This window comes from Trichophyton verrucosum (genome assembly GCF_000151505.1).
Source record: "Trichophyton verrucosum HKI 0517 chromosome Unknown contig00442_1.f1.exp, whole genome shotgun sequence".
Lineage (NCBI taxonomy): Eukaryota > Fungi > Ascomycota > Eurotiomycetes > Onygenales > Arthrodermataceae > Trichophyton > Trichophyton verrucosum.
In genome coordinates this window covers 1-19,701 of record NW_003315330.1, presented here as the reverse complement: position 1 = coordinate 19,701, position 19,701 = coordinate 1, and the positions used below count along the sequence as shown (strand labels likewise).

At 47.6% G+C, this 19,701-nt stretch overlaps 6 protein-coding genes and 1 non-coding gene across 7 annotated transcripts; 1 reads left to right on the top strand and 6 right to left on the bottom strand.

Moving 5' to 3' along the window:
• Positions 1 to 446: 446 nt before the first annotated feature.
• On the bottom strand, positions 447 to 1,706 carry TRV_05657 (uncharacterized protein; the record flags this gene model as incomplete). Its single annotated transcript, XM_003020232.1, has 3 exons — positions 447 to 499; positions 567 to 1,207; positions 1,279 to 1,706. 3 exons carry the CDS (start codon positions 1,704 to 1,706, stop codon positions 447 to 449), a joined length of 1,122 nt encoding a protein of 373 aa, XP_003020278.1.
• Positions 1,707 to 2,963: 1,257 nt separating this feature from the next.
• On the bottom strand, positions 2,964 to 4,315 carry TRV_05656 (uncharacterized protein; the record flags this gene model as incomplete). The annotated part of the gene is made up of 2 exons (XM_003020231.1): positions 2,964 to 4,073; positions 4,139 to 4,315. 2 exons carry the CDS (start codon positions 4,313 to 4,315, stop codon positions 2,964 to 2,966), a joined length of 1,287 nt encoding a protein of 428 aa, XP_003020277.1.
• A 1,085-nt stretch (positions 4,316 to 5,400) lies between these two features.
• Positions 5,401 to 6,258, bottom strand: TRV_05655 (uncharacterized protein; the record flags this gene model as incomplete). Its single annotated transcript, XM_003020230.1, has 2 exons — positions 5,401 to 6,136; positions 6,197 to 6,258. 2 exons carry the CDS (start codon positions 6,256 to 6,258, stop codon positions 5,401 to 5,403), a joined length of 798 nt encoding a protein of 265 aa, XP_003020276.1.
• Positions 6,259 to 6,552: 294 nt separating this feature from the next.
• Positions 6,553 to 9,539, top strand: TRV_05654 (uncharacterized protein; the record flags this gene model as incomplete). The annotated part of the gene is made up of 3 exons (XM_003020229.1): positions 6,553 to 6,569; positions 6,627 to 6,881; positions 6,956 to 9,539. The coding sequence occupies 3 exons, from the start codon at positions 6,553 to 6,555 to the stop codon at positions 9,537 to 9,539; spliced, it is 2,856 nt and encodes a 951-aa protein (XP_003020275.1).
• A 914-nt stretch (positions 9,540 to 10,453) lies between these two features.
• TRV_05653 lies at positions 10,454 to 10,547 on the bottom strand. Its single transcript has one exon. It is a non-coding gene; the product is annotated as a tRNA-Lys (tRNA).
• A 483-nt stretch (positions 10,548 to 11,030) lies between these two features.
• On the bottom strand, positions 11,031 to 11,487 carry TRV_05652 (uncharacterized protein; the record flags this gene model as incomplete). The annotated part of the gene is made up of 2 exons (XM_003020228.1): positions 11,031 to 11,143; positions 11,211 to 11,487. 2 exons carry the CDS (start codon positions 11,485 to 11,487, stop codon positions 11,031 to 11,033), a joined length of 390 nt encoding a protein of 129 aa, XP_003020274.1.
• Positions 11,488 to 12,431: 944 nt separating this feature from the next.
• On the bottom strand, positions 12,432 to 18,559 carry TRV_05651 (nonribosomal brevianamide peptide synthase FtmA; the record flags this gene model as incomplete). Its single annotated transcript, XM_003020227.1, has 4 exons — positions 12,432 to 12,581; positions 12,675 to 14,292; positions 14,396 to 17,991; positions 18,086 to 18,559. The coding sequence occupies 4 exons, from the start codon at positions 18,557 to 18,559 to the stop codon at positions 12,432 to 12,434; spliced, it is 5,838 nt and encodes a 1,945-aa protein (XP_003020273.1).
• Positions 18,560 to 19,701: the final 1,142 nt, after the last annotated feature.

Below are 19,701 nucleotides of genomic sequence, written 5' to 3'. Positions count from 1 at the left end.
CTTTGAAAATGCATATTTGATGCCAAGATTTCGCCGGCTTGTGGGTACAAAAACTTTGTTTAGTTAGAGACGGAGAGAGTTAAGGAACAACATCCAAAACCGACGTCAAGGATACAGACGAGCAACGGCTTGTGTTTGTTCGAGAAAATATTAATATGTGTGGAGTGTATATATAAGACGCAGCTGACTCTACCTTGCGCTCTATGCGATTATTATCTTTGTTTCCCAATTCCCACCCGGTAAAACGCCAAAAGCCCAATGACCCAAGAACCCAAAGATAACATCCAGTGAAGACTCCGGCCAATCGCTGAAAGAAATATGCAACCATCCCAACGCTCAAATCCTTTCCGCGTTCCTCAAATGCATGCTAACGATTCAATCGAAAATACAAAACAAGAACACTGATGGAACGCCCCGCGATGCTCGTTGTGAGATGTGGGTGCTTTTCAACCGGACCTGACAACACGGCCGGCAACAACACTGATATCATCCATTTTACCTGTACAACGCAAGGGTCAGTAAGACGAACTAGGTTGACAACAGCACAAGATCGCTGGAATGCATACCTCCGTTGACAGACAGACCTACTTCCTGCGCCTTTTCCATGTACGGAGTTTGCGCGGCCGGGTCCATGGCAACTGCCCTGGCAGTGGTCAAGAGCTGCTCAGCGACATATACCATCCTTCCGCCCCGACTCTCAAGATACTCGGCCATCTCTCGCTTTTTCTTGCATATTTCCCATTTCTCGAGACTTTTGAGTACCACTTCTAGCACGTCATGGTCCCACAAATTATCTGTTACTCCATCTGAAACCACCAGAACGATATCATTTTCCTCTATCTCCAGTACGGACAATGCTGCATTCTCTCGAGGTTTGTCCACACTATTGGTCCCTAGCTGCATGGGGCAGTCGAACCAGTGCCACTGGCCATCGGTTTTGAACACAATACGCCTCTCTCTTGGGCGAATGACTAGTGTCTGGCAATCCCCAAGATTGGTGACATGCAAGAACGGAGTGGGTGTCTCTCCTATGATTTTGTAGCTCAAGAGTGCAGTCGCGGTGGTGGTGGTCCCTAGAATCTCATTTGGGGATGAGGTTGCCTCGACTGTCTCTTCGTACGCCCGCTGAAGACACTCAATCAAGTCCGGTTTCGGCGATCCGGTGAGGCGGTTTTCAACTTCCAACGCCCAGTAATGCAGTATTAATCTGGACCACAACCTGGAAAACAAACTGTGAGTAACTGTTTGACCTTGCCTAAGGTTCAAAGAGGCACCTACGCAGCATGGCCCTGAGGCTTCGACGCCCAAGCTCCGACTCCGTCGTTCACGCCCAAGAAGTTTGGAGAACAAAGGATCGCATCGTCTCCGTTTGTTAGCCCGCGAAGAGGCTCCCCGTTTACCGACGGCCGTCTATCATGACTCCTGTCATGAGTCGTCAAGGCATCTGAGAACGAAGTGGATGGCGGCGATAGGAAAGGCGGCGGGAACGGCCGGGACGGTCGCTTCGGGATTATCGAGTAGCCAGTGTCAAAATAGAAAGGAGGCCATTTTGATCGCACAGGCTGCACATTTTTCTCTGCGGTCGGGGTTGAGATGCCAGATATAGGGGCAACGGCCGGCGACCACTGGATAAATTGTCGGAGGGTTGGGAGTTTCCAGTTTGTTGATATCAGAAAGCGAGTGGAGGCAGGGGTAGTAAAGACCATTCCAGCATGAGTTTATCTGCACCTGGAGCAGGCTCACTGTAGATGTTTCTTGGGTTTAATCAAACCCTCAAAAATATTCTCTGGTTTAGGTAGGATGGAAGAGACCAGATGGATTAAATATGGTCATCCTATTTCCTCCTCGCCTTTTTTTTTTTCGCCCTCCTTTGTTTTTGAAATCGGACAACTTCCAGTTTTTGCTAACATGCGCCTCTCAACACAGCCAGACCACGCAGGGTACAGGGGTAGGCACGCGCAACGATAACCTGACCTGATAATTCTCCGTTAAGGCCTTCGTGTTTTTTCTTTTGTGACAATTGTTGAGCTCCGGAAAATTATATCTTCCGTCAGCTGGGTAAATAATCAGCGCACTGCCAGAGAGGCGATTGATTGTATCTGCCTTAGGTCTCCTTCGTTATGTGCATTCCCCAGCCTAACTTATACTACGCCGCATCCAGGAACCGGAGCTGGAAGCGAATGGGCACGCCGCACAAGTTCCATTCCTGCCGTCCGACTTAGTGGGGTCTCTGGTTGAAATTTGAGTGTGGTCTTTGGCCTAGGAGTGGCAACCGTGCAGTTAGATATCGCGGACGTTGACCGAACCAAAGCACCGCCATTCGGCTTCCAGAGCGAGCGGTCGAGTTTGTGACGATAGAGAAGCTAGAGCGCAGCGGCGACGGCTATTTAGTCCACGGCTTTTCTCTCCAATCACCCGCCCTCGACTTGGCGACTCCGCGTTGTTCGGTCGTTAACCATCTAGCTCTGGCGGCGAGCACCGGGAGTTGCGTATCGGAAGTCACTCGTGTCCGGAGTAGTTGAAGAGGGGATGACAATGTTGTCGTTGCCAGCATACGGTAGATCTAGATTCCAAGTCTTCTGTTCTAGAAGCCCTAAAGCCGGGCGCTGGGTCTGGGGAATCGATGTCTTGATGCACGGTAAATGTATGGATGCACAACCATGTACGGAGTACTCCGTAAGGTTTGTCGATATGGAGAAGCGGGCGCTTAAGTGCACGTGACATGGCTTTTGCCCATATCGAGTTTCGTATTCGAACTTCGAGGTGGAAATACATTCAAAGCAAGAAAAGAACGAAGAAAGACAGCAGCTAAAATATGCATAAAATCATGAAACACTGCTCGTGCTTGTTAAAAGCCCTTTGACAGGAAAAAAAAAATGGAAAAGAAAGAAACGGCCTTCAACTCCTCCCTAGCTGTTCGTTCAATCATTAAAATCGTCACTATATGACCATTTATTCTCTTACTAGCACTGCCCTCGATGCACGCCATCCCTAATTCCCTGCGGGTACTGAAAATCCATGTTGAAGTCAAAGCAGTAGCTGTCTTGAGCGACAGCTCGCCAATAGTGGTCTCGGAAGTGAGTGACTTCGTCGTGGAAGAACTCCAATCCTCTGCTCAGGAAACATGTCATTCCATGCAAGCCAATACCCTGGTAAGAGGCAGATAGTGCTTCGAATAGTATCACTGCCATGTCCGCACATTTTTCAACAAATGGTCGCCGGAGGCCAAGGTCCTCTTCGTAAAGTAGATTCATCCTACTTGTACAGGGGCAAATTCTCCATCCCTTAGCAGTACATCTGCGAGAACAAGTGCAGTTCTCAAGACATACACAAAGATTTTGCTGGACATATAGGCGGACCACTTCCTGGCTATTCTGACGTCGAAACTCGCCAACAGTTATACCATGTAGCATAGCACATGCTGCTTCTCTGTTTGCCTGTATTCGTCGTTCTTCCGCATAGGCCGGGTTGGATTTCCATGCTGGTGGAGGGGATCTAACCTTGACGTCGGCGCATTTGCCTTGTTTCTTCTCTCTTGCTGTAATACCCATGTACTTCTCCCTCAAAGTTGCAAATATCATCTCTGGGGAAGCGTCGTAAACAGGATTAAGTCCGCTCCACTTCATGCGATATGGTGAGTCTGGGTCGGTGATCAGGCTCTGTATATATTGACGGTAGCTAACCGGGTCATCGGCGAAGTACCCAGCCTCCTCGCCCATTAGCATGGTTTGCTGGATATAGTCTTCTTCTTGATGTCGAATGAGTTCTGTGTTGAGCACACCGCACACTTCCTCTGAAAGTAGGAGACATTTGCATGCCTCAAAGATCAACCTAAGGTGTTTGATTTCCGGAAGGCCCTTGCTTCGAAGAAGCCTTGAGTTGGTTCTAGCAAAACGATAATCAAACTCGAAGCTCTCTTCAATGTCTATTTGCCGGATTTCACTCTTTACTCTTGCGAGTAAGATGTAGAACAGGTCTTCAACCGCTGCAAGGAGTTTGGCGGAGTATGGCTGTGTCAATTCTTTCTCCATTCGGGCAATATGAAATTTTATATCCGTTGGAGTGTCGTCCAACTAGATACCGATTGTTAACCTGATGTTCTTTTGAAATGCAACTGTTTTTCAATATTCCCACTTACTTCTGATCCAAATGCCTTGAGAATCTCAGAAATCATCTTGGCGACGCCATAGACCTTGGAATAAGCCATGACGGCTCTGCCTTGCCTCTCAGACTTGCTGTCTTCAAAGGTCTGCGGACCGCAGAATTCTGCCTCATTTGACCCCGGAATATACCTAACTGGCTGTAGGAACTCCATTGGTTTCCGAAAATATCTTAAGGTGGGTATAATTGGGTTCTTCAAAGGGGGTGGAAAGGGGTAGTTCGTGAATTCGAGAGTTGTATATCAGAGATAGCTGGCTGTGATGAGGATGGATGGAGCTCTTGGTAAGGTTCCTGGAGTGGAGCGTCATGATGGAAAGGAAAAGGAAAGGCAGAACTGAAAGGGGGTTATATATATGGTGGCTGGTAGTATGTCCTCGATTGTCGGATGTGAATTCACCTAGGCTGCCTATTCAAAGTTCCTGTGTTATTGAACTTTGAATGCGACGATGAGCTCATAGAGTTCCATTGAGCAGGCCAAACATCGACATCCCTCAATAGCCTATTCAATACTCAGATTGTCTTCTAACCTTCGCAACGACACTCACTTTCATCTGTGAATAGGGTCCCTTGGGCGTTGTTCAGATGGGTTCATTCAATACGTGACCCAGCAGATTGGGGGCTTACTTATCTAATCAGGCACTTAATGCCAGCATACGCGATTTCTCCTGTAATTTATTTGGTATAAGGGTAATTTGGAGAATCTCGTCAAGGAAATATGCACATATTTAACTAGACTTATTGTACGTGGGTTCAGACAATTGGAATTGTGACCGCTGCGCTGCAAAACCAGCAGCACGTTTATTGAGAGACATGTCTTCATTTGTGTTAATTTTCTCTAACCTTGGACACGGAACGTCCTTCCACTGGCGGTCTTTCGCTCCTTTTCTTCATTCTCGGGTCTCGCACGGTTAAGAACTAGAGAAAAAGGTACAATTAGTATAAGCAAAGTGGTTAACGTTGAATCTAAGCAAGCTTACCCTGCAAGAAGTCTGCAGTGCGTTTCCGCATTCTGGTGTGGATATAAGCCTAGACAAGTAGGTCAATAATCGGAACATGTCCTAATTGGTGGTATATATTCAGGATCGTACTTTTGAAGCTTTGATATGATAGTGGAAGTAGTCGCGGAAGGTTTGTATGTGGGATATCGTCTCCGCACGTTTTTGTGGCAGGAGGTGACGGGGATAGAGGACTATATACCATTAGCGGAGTTATACCGACATATTGCTTGAGCATTTGGCCTTACCGAATGTGATGTAGCCGACTTCCCCATTTCGAGAGTCCTTTAGGCCTGGAATCCCTTGGAGTTCTAGCGGTGGATCGTTGCGGAATAGGACTTGGGGGGCGTTTTGTATGGCTCGCCTTCGAACGTCGGCGAATTCCTATCAAGAAATCAGATGATAAATCCAGAGATATAGAGAGCAAGGGATATAGGCCATTATGGCATACCTGAAGGAACACTTTACCAAAGATCTTATCTGTCTCATCCCTGAAGATTGTGCTGAAAATAACAGTGACGCAATCGTATCCAGCCTTGATGAATATGGCCTCCTCATCTCGGTAATGGACAGTCATCACCTCTCCACCATCCTTTAACTGTTGTGGAAGAGCTTCAAGGGAGTATTTGTTAGACTCCTCCTCGAGTTTTTGGAACTCTTCAAATCCTCTCTCGAAGGGCGAAGCCATGGCATTCCGTTTCATGAGCGCAATGCTCATAATTAGTTGATCCCTTGCCTCCTGCTCAGCAGGGAGATCCTCCAGGTCTATGAGGATTGAAAAGTCATATCCAGGCTCTGGGGATACAATGTATGGTCCGTATTCTCTCTGAAGGACACCCTCCGCACCATATTGTACCAGCTCGCGGAAACAGCGTACTGCGATGGAGATGAGGATTTTGGATTTGGTCTCGGGAGTGGAAACATGAAACGTAACGCCGTCGAAGTCGGATACTATCTGATCGATCGAAACTGGGGCAGCTCTATCGTTGATTGTCAGTTGAATCTATCCCAAGGCAGCACACATTGGGTGGGGTATTTACCCTGAGAACCGCTCAGTTAGCAGCGAGTGTATGAGGACGTTGTGGTAATCTAGGAGTAGCATCTTTAGGGAACCAGTATCATAAAATCAATTCCGATAACCACGCTGCGCAGACGTCATGTAAGGGTTGTTTAGATCTGTTTTGTTGCGCTGTGATACTTCTCCGTCCAACTGTATCGGCGTCAGCGATGCGTTCACTCGTCTGCACTTAATTACGTAATCTTAAAATTGCTACACTGGTCTTTGAGGGAAACCGCAGCTTATCCGTGGAACTCAATATTTCTTTTGCGCATTTCGAGACTTTGAAGCTTGGTGGAAGGGCAGATATTGGAGTCTCGTCTTTGACGCAAGGGAAAAATGGTGAAGTCGTATTTGTAAGTTCTGCTCGTCGCTCTCAATTCGAATTGCTACTAACAATATGCTTTTCATAGAAAATTCGAGGCTTCAAAGACTTTCGGCCTGGTCACTTCCGCCTCAGCAAATGCGGTTTGGCTGAAAGATGAGAAGACAACCGGCTCAGTTCGAAAATCGGGCTCTGGGCGTGCAGTTGTAGGCGCCGGAGAGAGTGTTCTATGTTGGGACATCAAGAAGGGGGATTTACTTTCAAAATGGACTGATCAAAAATGCCAGGCGCAAGTGACAGCAATTGCGCAAAGCAAGACCGATGAAGACCTTTTTGCAGTAGGGTGAGGATACTCTTTTAACGAAATACCATGCTTTTTCTTTATGGTGGATGAACGGTCTAACTCACGAGCTATAGGTACGAGGACGGCACAATTAGAATATGGGACTCAAAGTTAGCTACGGTAATGATTTCTTTCAATGGCCACAAATCTGCGATTACCAAATTAGTATTCGACGCGCAAGGAACACGAGTTGCAAGTGGCTCTAAGGACACAGATATAATACTCTGGGATTTGGTGTCTGAAGTAGGATTAGTCAAATTGCGAGGTCACACTGACCAGATTACTTCCCTTCATTTCCTGACCACAGGCGCTGTGGATGATGCGGAAGCTCTTGCGCTTAGCCAGCACGATGGTTTCTTATTAAGTACAGGAAAGGATTCACTGATCAAAGTCTGGGATCTCTCTTCTCAACACTGCATCGAGACACATATTGCACAAGGAAACGGAGAATGCTGGAGTTTAGGCCTTTCGCCTGATATGAGCGGTTGCATCACTGGTGGTAATGAAGGTGAATTGAGAGTTTGGTCCATTGACGCGAGCTCAATAAGGGAGGTTGCAGGAGGGAAAGCCGAAGTGAATACCCGCAAGATACTGACTGATCGGGGTAACCTTTATCGCAATGGGAAAGAGAGGACGTTGGGCATACATTTCCACCCACAATTGGATTACGTTGCCCTTCATGGATCCGAGAAGTCGACCGAGATCTGGCGAATAAAGAGTAACGAGGAAGTACAAAAGAGCCTGGCAAGGAAACGCAAGCGGAAGAGAGAGAAGGCCCGAGAAAAAGCAGGTGAAGGCGGAACGGAAGCAGACGTGGATATGGATGACCCTACCACTGCGGCCTCAATTGCAGAAGTTTTTGTTCCGCATACAATTGTTCGGACAGGAGGCAAGGTATCGTCTGTGGACTGGATGGGCTCAAAAGGTTTACAACTACTTGTGGCTACGGCCAACAACCAACTGGAGACCTACGGAATCACACCAGCCGAGAAGAAAAAGTCTCCGGACCAGGATGAGCCTGATTATAGCCGTGTTCTTTCCATTGATATCCCGGGCCACAGGACAGATGTGAGATCCCTTGCCTTAAGTTCCGATGACAGAATGGTTTCATCGGCATCGAATGGAAGCCTGAAGATTTGGAATGTACGGACGGAAACATGTTTACGAACACTGGATTGTGGCTACGCTCTTTGCTCTGCATTTTTGCCAGGGGACAAGATCGTGGTCGTTGGAAATAAGAATGGAGAAATTGAGGTATTTGATATTGCGTCGTCCACCTTGTTGGACACAATACAAGCACACGATGGGCCTGTTTGGTCGCTTCAAGCCCATCCCGATGGAAAGTCGATGGTTACTGGCAGTGCCGACAAGACAGCGAAATTCTGGAATTTCCAGGTAGTGCAAGAGGAGGTCCTGGGAACCAAACGGACTACCCCTAAACTGAAGCTTGTCCACACCAGGACATTAAAGGTGACTGATGACATTCTCAGTCTACGCTTCAGCCCGGATGCTCGTTTACTAGCCGTTTCTCTTTTGGATAACACTGTCAAGGTTTTCTTTGTCGACTCTTTGAAGCTCTTTCTTAACTTGTACGGCCATAAGCTCCCAGTCTTGAATATGGATATTTCATACGATAGCAAGATGATTGTTACTTGCTCAGCTGATAAGACTGTACGGCTATGGGGTCTTGATTTTGGTGACTGCCACAAGTCTTTCTTTGCTCATCAGGACAGTGTCATGGCTGTTGCCTTTATGCCTCACAACAAGGAAGGTGATGGGCATAATTTTTTCAGTGTGGGCAAAGACCGAGTTATCAAATATTGGGATGGCGATAAGTTCGAGCAAATTCTCAAACTTGGGGGTCACCACGGCGAAATTTGGGCACTGGCCATGAGCCATTGTGGGGAGTTCATCGTAACTTCCAGCCATGATAAGAGTATACGACTCTGGGAACAGACAGATGAACAGACATTCCTAGAAGAGGAACGAGAAAAGGAAATGGAAAGCTTGTATGAGGACAACCTGCTCAAGTCCCTGGACCAGGATGAGGACGACGAAGACAAGGCTGAGGCAGTTGCAGCCGGTAAGCAGACAACGGAGACTCTTACAGCTGGAGAAAAGATCATTGAAGCTTTGGATCTTGGTATGGATGATCTTGCGCTGCTACAAGACGCAAAGGAAAAGAATCTTCCACCTCCTACACGGCACCCGCAATATCTTGCTCTTGGAAATATATCTGCCGAGAGATACCTTCTCAACGTTATTCGAAAGATACCCGCTGCCTCACTACAGGATGCACTTCTCGTTCTTCCCTTTACTAAACTCCCTGCCCTATTCACCTTTGTAGATATATGGGCTAGAAAAGGGTGGGATATACCGCTTACCTGCCGTGTCCTGTTCTTCATCCTAAAGACGCATCACACCCAGGTTGTCAGCAGCAAGATGATGAAGCCCATGCTCGACTCTATCCGCTCTCATCTGCGCCGAGTTCTCGACAGGCAAAAGGATGAAATGGGATATAACCTGGCGGCTCTGCAGTTCATCGGCGGGCAGGTGAGAGAGAAGAGCCAGTCGGAATATGTGGATGAAGAGCAGTGGGAACAAGACGAGCAAAAACAGACCGGCGTGAAGAAGCGGCAGTACGTGTCTGTTGCTTAGTGTGTTCGGCCACGCATAATATACTATTTACTATTCTGGTTGCAAAGTATCAAGGGTGTTTCGTTGCATTTGAGGGATACCAAAAACATGTTGATCTTACATCCTGTTTCACCCAGACGGCGGATTGGAGTTTTTGTACAGTAAAAAAAAAGTCGATTGAATAGAAATGAAATAAAAGCAACATAGAATCAGTATTAATTCGTTAGTATGCCCTGGCTATACCTACAATCTTGGCCATGGATCGAGGGGATATCCTGCGGTTTGACCCAGTAGAAGAACAACATGTACCATCGCCCACCAGTTATATATATCTAGACAGCAGCCCACAGCAAATCCTAATACTACAGGCATATGATTGACATTCCACGGTATATGTATGGCTCGGCTAGCAGGTTTTCTTCCCTAGGGTACGAAGCAAATTAGCACAATGTACCCACTGATATTCCCAACGAACAATGTGAATAGCGAGAGGCTGAAAAGGACAAAAGGCACTCCAAAACCATACACAGCTTTCATCAGCAGAACCGTTATAAGCATCGACGACACAAATAATAAATTAACCCGCTCCATGTGGTAACGGTTGCCATACCTCTTCCGGCTCTTCCTAAAAGTACTTGGTTCGTATGGTATTCATCATATGAAAGCCGTGTATGGCTTGGAGTAATGGTAATACGTAGAAAAGGTCAACTTACATCTATACTGTCAGTATCCCGTGAGCCCAGCGACATTGAATGACATTATCAGTCGACAGTCGACAGGCGTAGCTAACGAAGAGCTTGCAGCGAAAGAAAATGCGAAAGCGCAAGCGACTTTTTATCAACATAGCATCACGTGGTATGATTATGTAACGACCACAGCAACCAGAACAAAATTAAAAAAAAAAAAAAAAAAAAAAAAAGGGACAAAAAAGAGAAAGCCGAACGCGAGGCTCGAACTCGCAGCCTTGTGGTGATCTCAGACCGTGTTTGCTGTAAAAGCCACACGCTCTACCGATTGAGCTAGCCCGGCTTCGTTGGTGGTAGGCAGGGCATGGAAGGTATATCAGTGGCAGGTTGAGGCTGCGACCCCTTACGGAGTACATGCAAGTATATCAGTCCTGCTCTCCCTCACGGCAACGATGTCAAGCTCGCCGCAGTTTCTAGATTAAAACGACGGAAGCTCAGGTAGGATCTTAGAAGACGGCCATGGTTAGTTAAGATGTTTGTGCCGCCTTTAGACTGCGGGGGTGGGTAGAAAGGTGACAGTATCAAGGTAGAATACGAGCACGCTTGGGTTAGTTACAGGGGCATTGTTTACTCCAACATATCCGTCTAATGTTTCATTCATTTCGTTGAATTTCTGGCTATGTACATCTAGTTGCGTTACTGAAGAACTCAACACGGCACTCTTGATAGTTTCCCGGCTGGTGAATCCTCCAGTATCTTCCAACAACTCCCGGCAGCAGCAGGAGAAAGCAAGTCTTGTCATCAATCATTCCCAATTACCATCCATTTAGCTGGTACCAGAGCAAGCAACAAAGCCGCTGCCGCTAGCACCAGTGTGAGTGATCTGACCGGCCTCGTCGCAGTTCCCGGTGATGATGACACGGTCAGCGCCGGGAGAACCTATATCATACGGTTAACCACTGAACATGTCGAGCATGTAAAATATGAAGGAGTTTCTGGTACATACCACCGCTGTAGACGCCAGAAGTGCGGAGAGGGAGCTCGTAGAATGGTCCGCTGAGACCCTGGAAGTAGAAGCCCTCATAGTTACGGTACTGGTGAGGGTAGGTAGAGCCGCCGGCAGTGGTGCCGCTCTGGACGTAGTTGCAGGCAGCGTTGCTGGCAGCGGTGACCTGGCTGGCAGAGTAGTAGGTGTTGCCGCAAGTAGTGGCACCTCTGGCCTCGAGGGCAGCTGGGGCGGCAGTGGCAGCAGCCACAAGGGAGAGGAGGGCGAGGAACTTCATGGCTGTGTTGTCTGATCTCAGGTCAAGGGTGTCTTGGATGGTTACTTGGTTGGCTGCTCCATCACCACGCTCTAGGGACAGCCAGCTCTCTTTAAATGTCCAGCATGATCAGACAGAGCGCGCAGCTTGCCAGGCTGATTACTTTACCTGCTTCTCTCTCTCGAGCTGGTGGAAATCAGCCTGACCATGGACCATGGGACGCGGCATCCTGACTGGTGGACGGGCCGTCGATCAATGGCAACAGCTCTCTCGCTACTGTCCCGCAAAAGTCAAGGAAGACGAGCCACTCAACGCCGTGACCTGGGCAGCATGTGCGAGTCGGTGGAACTCGAGGGTTCCATTTTTTGAGGAATTCGGCTGTCTGCAGATGTGCTGGATACGAAGCAGAGCTCAGGGACGGACATGGCTGGGTATCTCAATTTAAGCATCACCTGATGGGCGCTGCCGAAGCGCTGTCGTTGGCTGCCAGCAGCAGCATCCGTGGCATCGTAGTCGTCCTAGTGGCTGATCCCCCAGGCTGCTGGCTTCGTCGTTGCATGCAGCATTGACGAGATGCATGCTTAGCTGCCTGCATGAGTGGACGGACCTGAGTTTGTCGTTCTTCCTGGAGCAGGCGTCCGTACGGGTCTCGCCGAAGGTGCAGCGGAGCTCGGTACATATAACCACCACCTGTTGGTTAGTTAATAGTCAACTAGTTAGCCTGCAGATGGAGATAGTTAAACAGGCCGAGACAAACATCGAATTATTGGGAGCTACAAACCAAAGAATCAAGCACGCTGGCATTATATCTAAATATTAACTAATCATAACTGGCAAACATATATACTTGTAAAGGAAAAAGAAAAGAGAAAGGGAGGAGGCCAAACAAATATCCTCCCGCTATGTAACTGGCTGATATGGTGAAAATGTTCAAAGAATGTTCAAATGAATTTTTATCGGAGTAATTACCGAATATGCTCGGTAATTGTCGAGATAGCAAGCCGGAATTCCCGTCCGACGGCGATGGCCTGCTCCCTGGTTAGAACGGATGACCAGTAGGTTATGTTTGCTGTCATCTCTGCTTCGCCAACAGTGACCACAGTGACAATGTCATACTAAATAGTGCGTTTCTGTCAGCCATGTGCAACCACCGGAGGGAAATAAATTAACCACATTGACAGCAGGAAAGAAAAAGAAAACTATCATACCTCCGTAGCCTCCCGGGTCTCAAGTGCTTCAAAGTGAACGCCAGGTTCCTTCTGGTTGCTATTAGACAACGGCTGTTCTACTGATAGACAGGTGTTGAACAAAGATCCGGTGCTGTCTATACGCTGCATCACCTCGAACAGTGAGCAGTACTGGTTGGATAAACGGTTTGCCATCGCGACCTGATTCTCTTGCAGACATTCTCTTAAGGACATATTCTCACTTAGAGTGAGCCGACATGCAAGAACGTTGAATATGGAACCAACAATGTCATGTACTCCCGGTAGCGGTGCCTCTCTGCCCGTCACCAAGGTCCCAAAGCACACATCGTCAGAGCCAGTGTGCTGTCGAAGTACGATACCCCAGGCAATCTGGAGCAGGTTGGTAATCGTTAAACCGTTCAAAGCACACAGCTTTCTCGGCGGACTAGGATGTCCCAGGCTCACTTCTACCGAATTAAGGAAGCCCGTAACGGGTTGTATTTCTCTCGATAACCGCGGGAAGTGGCATGGCTTTGCACCAGCAAGGTATTCAAGCCAGAAGTCCATGCAGTCGGGTAGAGAGAGAGCATATGAGACCCAAGAGCTATACTCGAGCCCTTGCCTAGATGGAAGCTTTCCCTCGTACGCTAGTGCAAGTTCTTTTATGAGGAGTATCACAGAGACTGCATCGATAATGGCATGTTTGCCTTCCATCTTGCAATACACTTGGCCAGTATCGGTTTGGCAGATAGAAAAGACATGTGGAAGAACAGGGCCAGCGTTATCCCTCGAATTCAACGTTGGATGACGTAGGACGCGCATGGCTTCATCATCTGTGCAGGAAAGTATTTTCACTTCGCGAGGATATGAATCGAGTACAACATGCGTCAAGGTCCCGCCTTCAACATCTTCAAGGGCAGCCTCAACCAATATCGTCCGCAAAGCAGCATGGCGCTGTGCGAGCTGATACCACGCCTTTTGAAGCTGGACTGGATCAATTTGACTTGTTGATCCTATCCTTTCAACTTTCCATATTGTGTGAGAGACATATGCATCATTCCCCAATTGAGGAATAACTAGTCCTTCGTGGTACGGTGTGCATGGGTATACTTCTTCAATGCTCATAGTAGTTGAAGACCCTAAAAGATTTTCCACCTCCCACTCAAATCGTTTTGTTCGCTTGTACCTTGCCAAGTTCGTTGATGGCGGGAGCTTGGCAGCCTTCTTTGATCTCGCTGTTATGAGGCTCACTGTCCTTCCTTCGAAAATATCCATTGCCGTGATTGAAAGCTTGTCACGTTGACATTGTGACACTACTTGCATCACAGAAATGGAATCACCTCCCAAAGCGAAGAAGTCTTCGTCGGCCCCAACTTCTTCGGGGTTCAAGTGCAAGACTCTGGAGATAATGGAAGCAAGCTTCCTTTCTGCTTCAGATTTCGGTTGTTGGCGGCCTGATTTCTGCAGCCAAGCTTCAATTTCGTTCGAAGTCAGTCGTGTTAGAGCTTCCTTCAAGTTCTGGCGGTCTTGTGCACAGATACCATTATCCCACATATATCCAAGTGGGATACATATGGGAGGTGCTGCGACGAACTCGGTCGCCGTGTGAAGCTGGCGTTTTAGGAGCGCCAATGTCTTCCTTGAATCGGAATTTGGGGACGCTAAAATAAAGGAGTTATTTAGGAAGAGAAATGTCCCCCTTTTGTGGTCCCTGGTCATTGCATGGCACGAGAAGAGCTAACCTTGGGCTAGACATTAGTTTGGGGGTTATCATCTCTGCATACACATGTCTGTTCCCAATGAGGTTTCGGGCAGCCGCTTCTATAGCTGCCAGTCGGGTTTTCTGGGAGTTTAGCTGTTCCACCTTGCATTCGTCGTGAACTGAAGAACCAAACTTGCACATATCCATCACCTCACCCAATGTTTGACTATCCACAGAGTCTACCAGCCGAGTTAAAAGGTATTCCAATTGTCCCAACATGGCGTTCACTTTGTCCAGTGATAAAACAGCAGCGTCGAATATAGCTCTTACTGACACCGACTCGACTTCAAGTTCACATATCACGGTCAGGACATAAGTGCAAAACTTCGTCTCGTCCTCGAGCGACTCTCCAAGTTTTAGAAGCCAGGTTTGAGGATTTTGATTATTCTTAGAGGAAGGCTGGATAACCAGCAAGCTCTGGAAATCGCAGGCAATCGATGCCTCGGGGCTGCAACTTCTAATTCCCTGCATAGCTGTCTGTTCAAAAGGAATCAGAGCCGTGGCATGATTTTGGACTTTTCCTAGAGCCACCTTGATGGGATCATTCCGGTCAAGTACAGTGCGAACTGGGAAAGTTGCAATTGTTGGGCCAACTATCTTTTCAATTCCAGGAACAGGTGCATTTCTACCTGTTACCGTGGCGCCATGGACAACGTCGTTTGATTGAGTATCTTGCGCTATCAGCATTGCCCAGGATAAGCGAATTAGCGTTGATGCTGTGAACCCTCCCACTCCAGTTGAAGCTCCAAGTGGAACATTCCTGCTGGCCACTGCTATTTCTCTAGGTACGTAGCCCTCGGGCATGCGGAGAGGGAACACTGGAGCTTTCAAGCTCTGGAATTCGTTCTTCCAGAATGTTTTGGTATATTCAGGATTTACAGCCGATAGGTGGTGAACAAACGGAGAAAATGGGAATAATTCAACCGTCCTACTCTCGTATGCTACTTCAACGATCTGTAAGATTTGTTCATAACTCCATTTATCAAAGAGCGCATGGTGCATTTCCAGAGTGAATATTGGAGCTTCATTCTTCTGGTGGCAACTGTTGTCCATGATACATCTGACAAGGGGGGTTCCATAAGACATGGGATCTGCAGCTGCCACATCTCTATCTTCGGAAGAAAACCATCTCAATTTGTCTTTGACAATTACCTGGAGAGCTCGGAAAGAAGCATCCGTCTGGATGATGCGAGTGCGCAATATAGGTGTTGAATTGAAGGCATAACACCAGGCTTCGTGGAATTTTTGGGTATCAATAGTGTCAGGGAGGCGAAAGATGAAGCGTGCCTGGAAAGAGCCGGGATTCCTTGCACTCCAAGACATGAGCCCTTCTTGCAATGGAGTGCAACCATATATGTCTTCAATTTGGTCTCTGCTGATTTGACATTGTTCAATTGCCTGTTCGGTAACTGTTTGCAATTCGGATGCCTTCAGCATGGAAAAGGGAGCGCAAATTTGCATTGAATCCTGAGTAACGAATTCCATGGTTTGTGCCATCTCATATATAGCGGGAGCAGCAAATAACGAGGCAACTTTGATTTGTAAGTTGTATTCCTCTCTCGCCATACCAACCAGTGTAATAGCACTAATCGAATCTCCGCCGAGTTCAAAAAAACTGTCCTCCCTTCCAACTTCATCTTCAGACAATCCAAGCACTTTAGAGTATAACTTTTGAAGAAGACGTTCAGAATCTGTGGTAGGTGCAGCTTTCAAGATGCGCGAACCCATGTTTTCTTTCAGGGAAGATCTTTGAAGAGCGGACCGATATTGCTGAAAGTCTGACTCCGGGAGGTTTGCAACTGCATTCCTTAGTATCTTCCTATCTATCTTCCCGGTCCGCGAAAGAGGCATTTTGACGAGAGGAAGCACGGCTGTGGGTATCATGTATCTTGGAAGTTCATCTCGCAGTTTGTCCTTCATTTCCTGAGCAATAACTCGAAAGTTCTCATTTAATGGTCGAACTAATGAATCACCAATATGCTCCTGGATGCCTTGTTCTTCCGCAACAAACAGTACCAAGGACGGGGATTTCTCTTTTTGACTGGCGGGTACAACCACTTCGGCAGCAACGACAGAGTCAGGAAACCATTTCTGTGTATGATGTTCCACCTCACCGAGTTCAATCCGCTGTCCATGAAGCTTCACCTGAGTGTCCTTTCGGCCTTGGCACATTATGGTTCCATCAGAATTATACCGTGCAAGGTCTCCTGTTTTGTAAAGCCTCATGTTACTGCCCATTGGGAACACCTTGGGTATCCAGTCTGGATTCTGGATGAAGGCAGAAGCCGTCTGTTGAGGCCGATTCAGATACCCCCGGCCGACAATGAAACCTCCAATGACTAGTTCGCCCGTAACGCCGATGGGCACAAGTTGATGATGATTATCTTTATCCACAATCCAGCATGTCCCTGCGTATGAACGGCCAATGTTTCCAGGCTGGCAATCTTCCGACAGGACTGTTGACACCACAGTACACTCAGCAGGGCCATAGGCACATACCAAACGCACTTTATCGCTCCACATGGATATATCTGCGGGAAGCATAGCCTCTCCTCCAAGTACTAGTGTTTTCACGGATGGAATATCTTCCGGCCGTAGGAGTCGTGCGACAGAGGGCGTCAGCTCCATCCAGTTCACGCCGAGGCCAACTATGGCATCTTGAAGTTGATTGACGCGCTGTGATTCCGAGGGTATACAGACACATCCTCCCAGGATCAAAGGAGTTAGGTTCTCATGGATGCTTACATCGAATGCGTATGATGCGAATTGCAGTACTCGAGAGGAATGGTCGAGATTATGCGCGTTGCTGCTCGATATTGAATTCAGACAAAACGAAGCATGCTCTATCATTATTCCTTTTGGTACACCTGTTGAACCCGAAGTATATGCAATGTAGGCAACATCATCGGGTCTGACAGATGCCTGACGAGGTATATGTATCCTTTCGTCATTTTTGATGGTGTTGTCCACGACAATAACTGTCTCGATGAAGCTGGAGCTAGTAGCGCGTTGCTCAGCAAAGGAAATGATTACCGTGGCCTCGATATCTCTGCAAATTGCTTCTGTCCGGCTGCGAGGATATGAGGGGTCCAGCAAGACAAACGCTGCACCAGCCTTGAGCACTCCTAAGATAGCGACGGGGGTCCATTTGCTCTTTTCAAACTGCAGAGGAACGATGGCGCCAAGTCCGATTCCACGATCCCGCAGCTTGGCCTGCACGACGGATGAGAGCCTGTCCAGCTCTCGATAGGTCAAATCACCATCCCAGGAGCACACTGCCTGAGAGTTCGGGCGCATCAAACACTGCTGGCGGATAAGGGTCGGGATGTTTGTATCGAGAGGTTCCGACGGCGCTTGGCTGTTCCACGAGATGATCTGCTGCAGGTGGTGGTTACTAATAATTGAGTTGTGGTCGGCTAACGTGCAATGCGGTTCGTCAATAAGCGACTTCAAGATACGCTCCAGCTCGCTCGCCAGGTTCCGAGCCTGAGCATCGTCCACGATATATCGAGAGTACCAGAGCGAGATGCGTGGGACCGGTGCACTTTCATTCAGATTGACTATGACTTCTAAACCCTTTGGTTTTCAACAAGGATTTTCCAGGTCGACTCGGTTAGCTGACATGTTTTCGCCTTGATCAAAATGAGGACAGCGAAGAACCAAAGCTCACCTTCAGATCATCACAGCCCTGTAATGATTCACATGGCCCAAAGAGAAGACCGGTGTTGAAGCTCGCATTATACCCTGAATCCTCGATTTGACTCAGAGAGACCGCGAGAAATCCTTGTTTTTGCTCGTCGATGGAGGCAACCAATTGCTCGAAGCAGGAGGGGGTATCCGAATGTCCGCATCCAATACCAAGAATATCGTTTCTCTGGTACCTAGTAACAGTACGAAAGGCAACAGGATTGGTATCTGTATACCTCGCAAGCAGAATCGACCAGGCTATTTTGAGCGTTGACTTTAAACAGACGTTGCTCTGATGAAGGTCCAATGGCTTTAACTCCACAAAGCCGGTCTTTTCATGTTCAAGTTTCACAGGCCGATGGTTTAGCTTTGGAAATACACAAATGTTCGTGCTTTGCGATGGTTTATTGTCTCTTGTGCTTGCCGTCAGGCACACGTCTGGATTGAAGATAGTCATCTGGAGACAACACACCCTCACATAACAGCGAGGACTTTTCTTCTATTCTGGCATGGGTCTATTGAACGACTAGCGAACAACCATGAGAAGATAAGTACTCTATTACTCCGTACTCTCTCCTTGCTGATTTTATCTTCGGGCTTTCCTCAACCTATCCACATCCACCATGAACTTAGCCCGTACTCAGCCTAGCTCTATTTATACCATTTACTCATATGTTCCACTTGGTCGTCTTGCAAATATCCCGAGGAGGATGTTTTTAGTGACATCCGGGGCCTGTCATTGACCGCTTTCTTGCCACCTGATGGAGCTTACGGCGTGTTGTGGCCCTGAACTCCTCTGTACCAGTCGAGGCTCATTGCGTATACAGAGCAATATCTGATACATTGAAAATCTGATTGGAGTATCTCCTCGTCATTACTTTTTGAAAACAAAAAATAAGTTAAAAATTAAAAATTAAAACTAGCGTTGAACCCTAACCCTTGCTTATGCCGCTGGCCGTTTTGTCAAACTGTATGGATTTTCCCTATCATTCCGGAGGAAGTGCTGGCAATACCCCCCCTCCCCCCCTGTGGCCACAGGATGACGCTGATGAAGCCAGCCAAACTCAGAGCTCTCACTTGGCCAGAGACGCTTTACGAGGACTCCATATTCTGCCCGAAGTAAGGAGTACAGTGACACTCGGGCAAAACCACAACTCGTGGGGAGACTAAAAGAAGCCATGAATGAGACATCTAAGTCCTCAAATCACTTTACTCCGGCCAGCTAGCTAGACATAGCGAAAATAAGGTTTACGAAATCTTTACGGAATAGTCAACCCGCAGTCCGTACCAAGGACCAAAAATTTGGTCTGATCCCAATGAGAGCTGAAAGCCCGCCTAGAACGATGATATATCGTACCAGGCCGACGACGCAGAGAACCTGGGATAACTTCGGAGGTGACGTTGAAGCAACATCAATAATGCCCCGAACAAGGATGATACGACCTGAAGTTAAATGTGGGCTGTTATGGAGTATCTGCGGAAGTAATTGAGTCGTTATGGAGTACTCCGTACGGAGCAAGTGTGATACAGAAGGATCGCCCGATCTAAACCTTGCTCGTTTTTTCTTTTTCTTTTTCTTTTTCATTTTCTTTTTTTTTT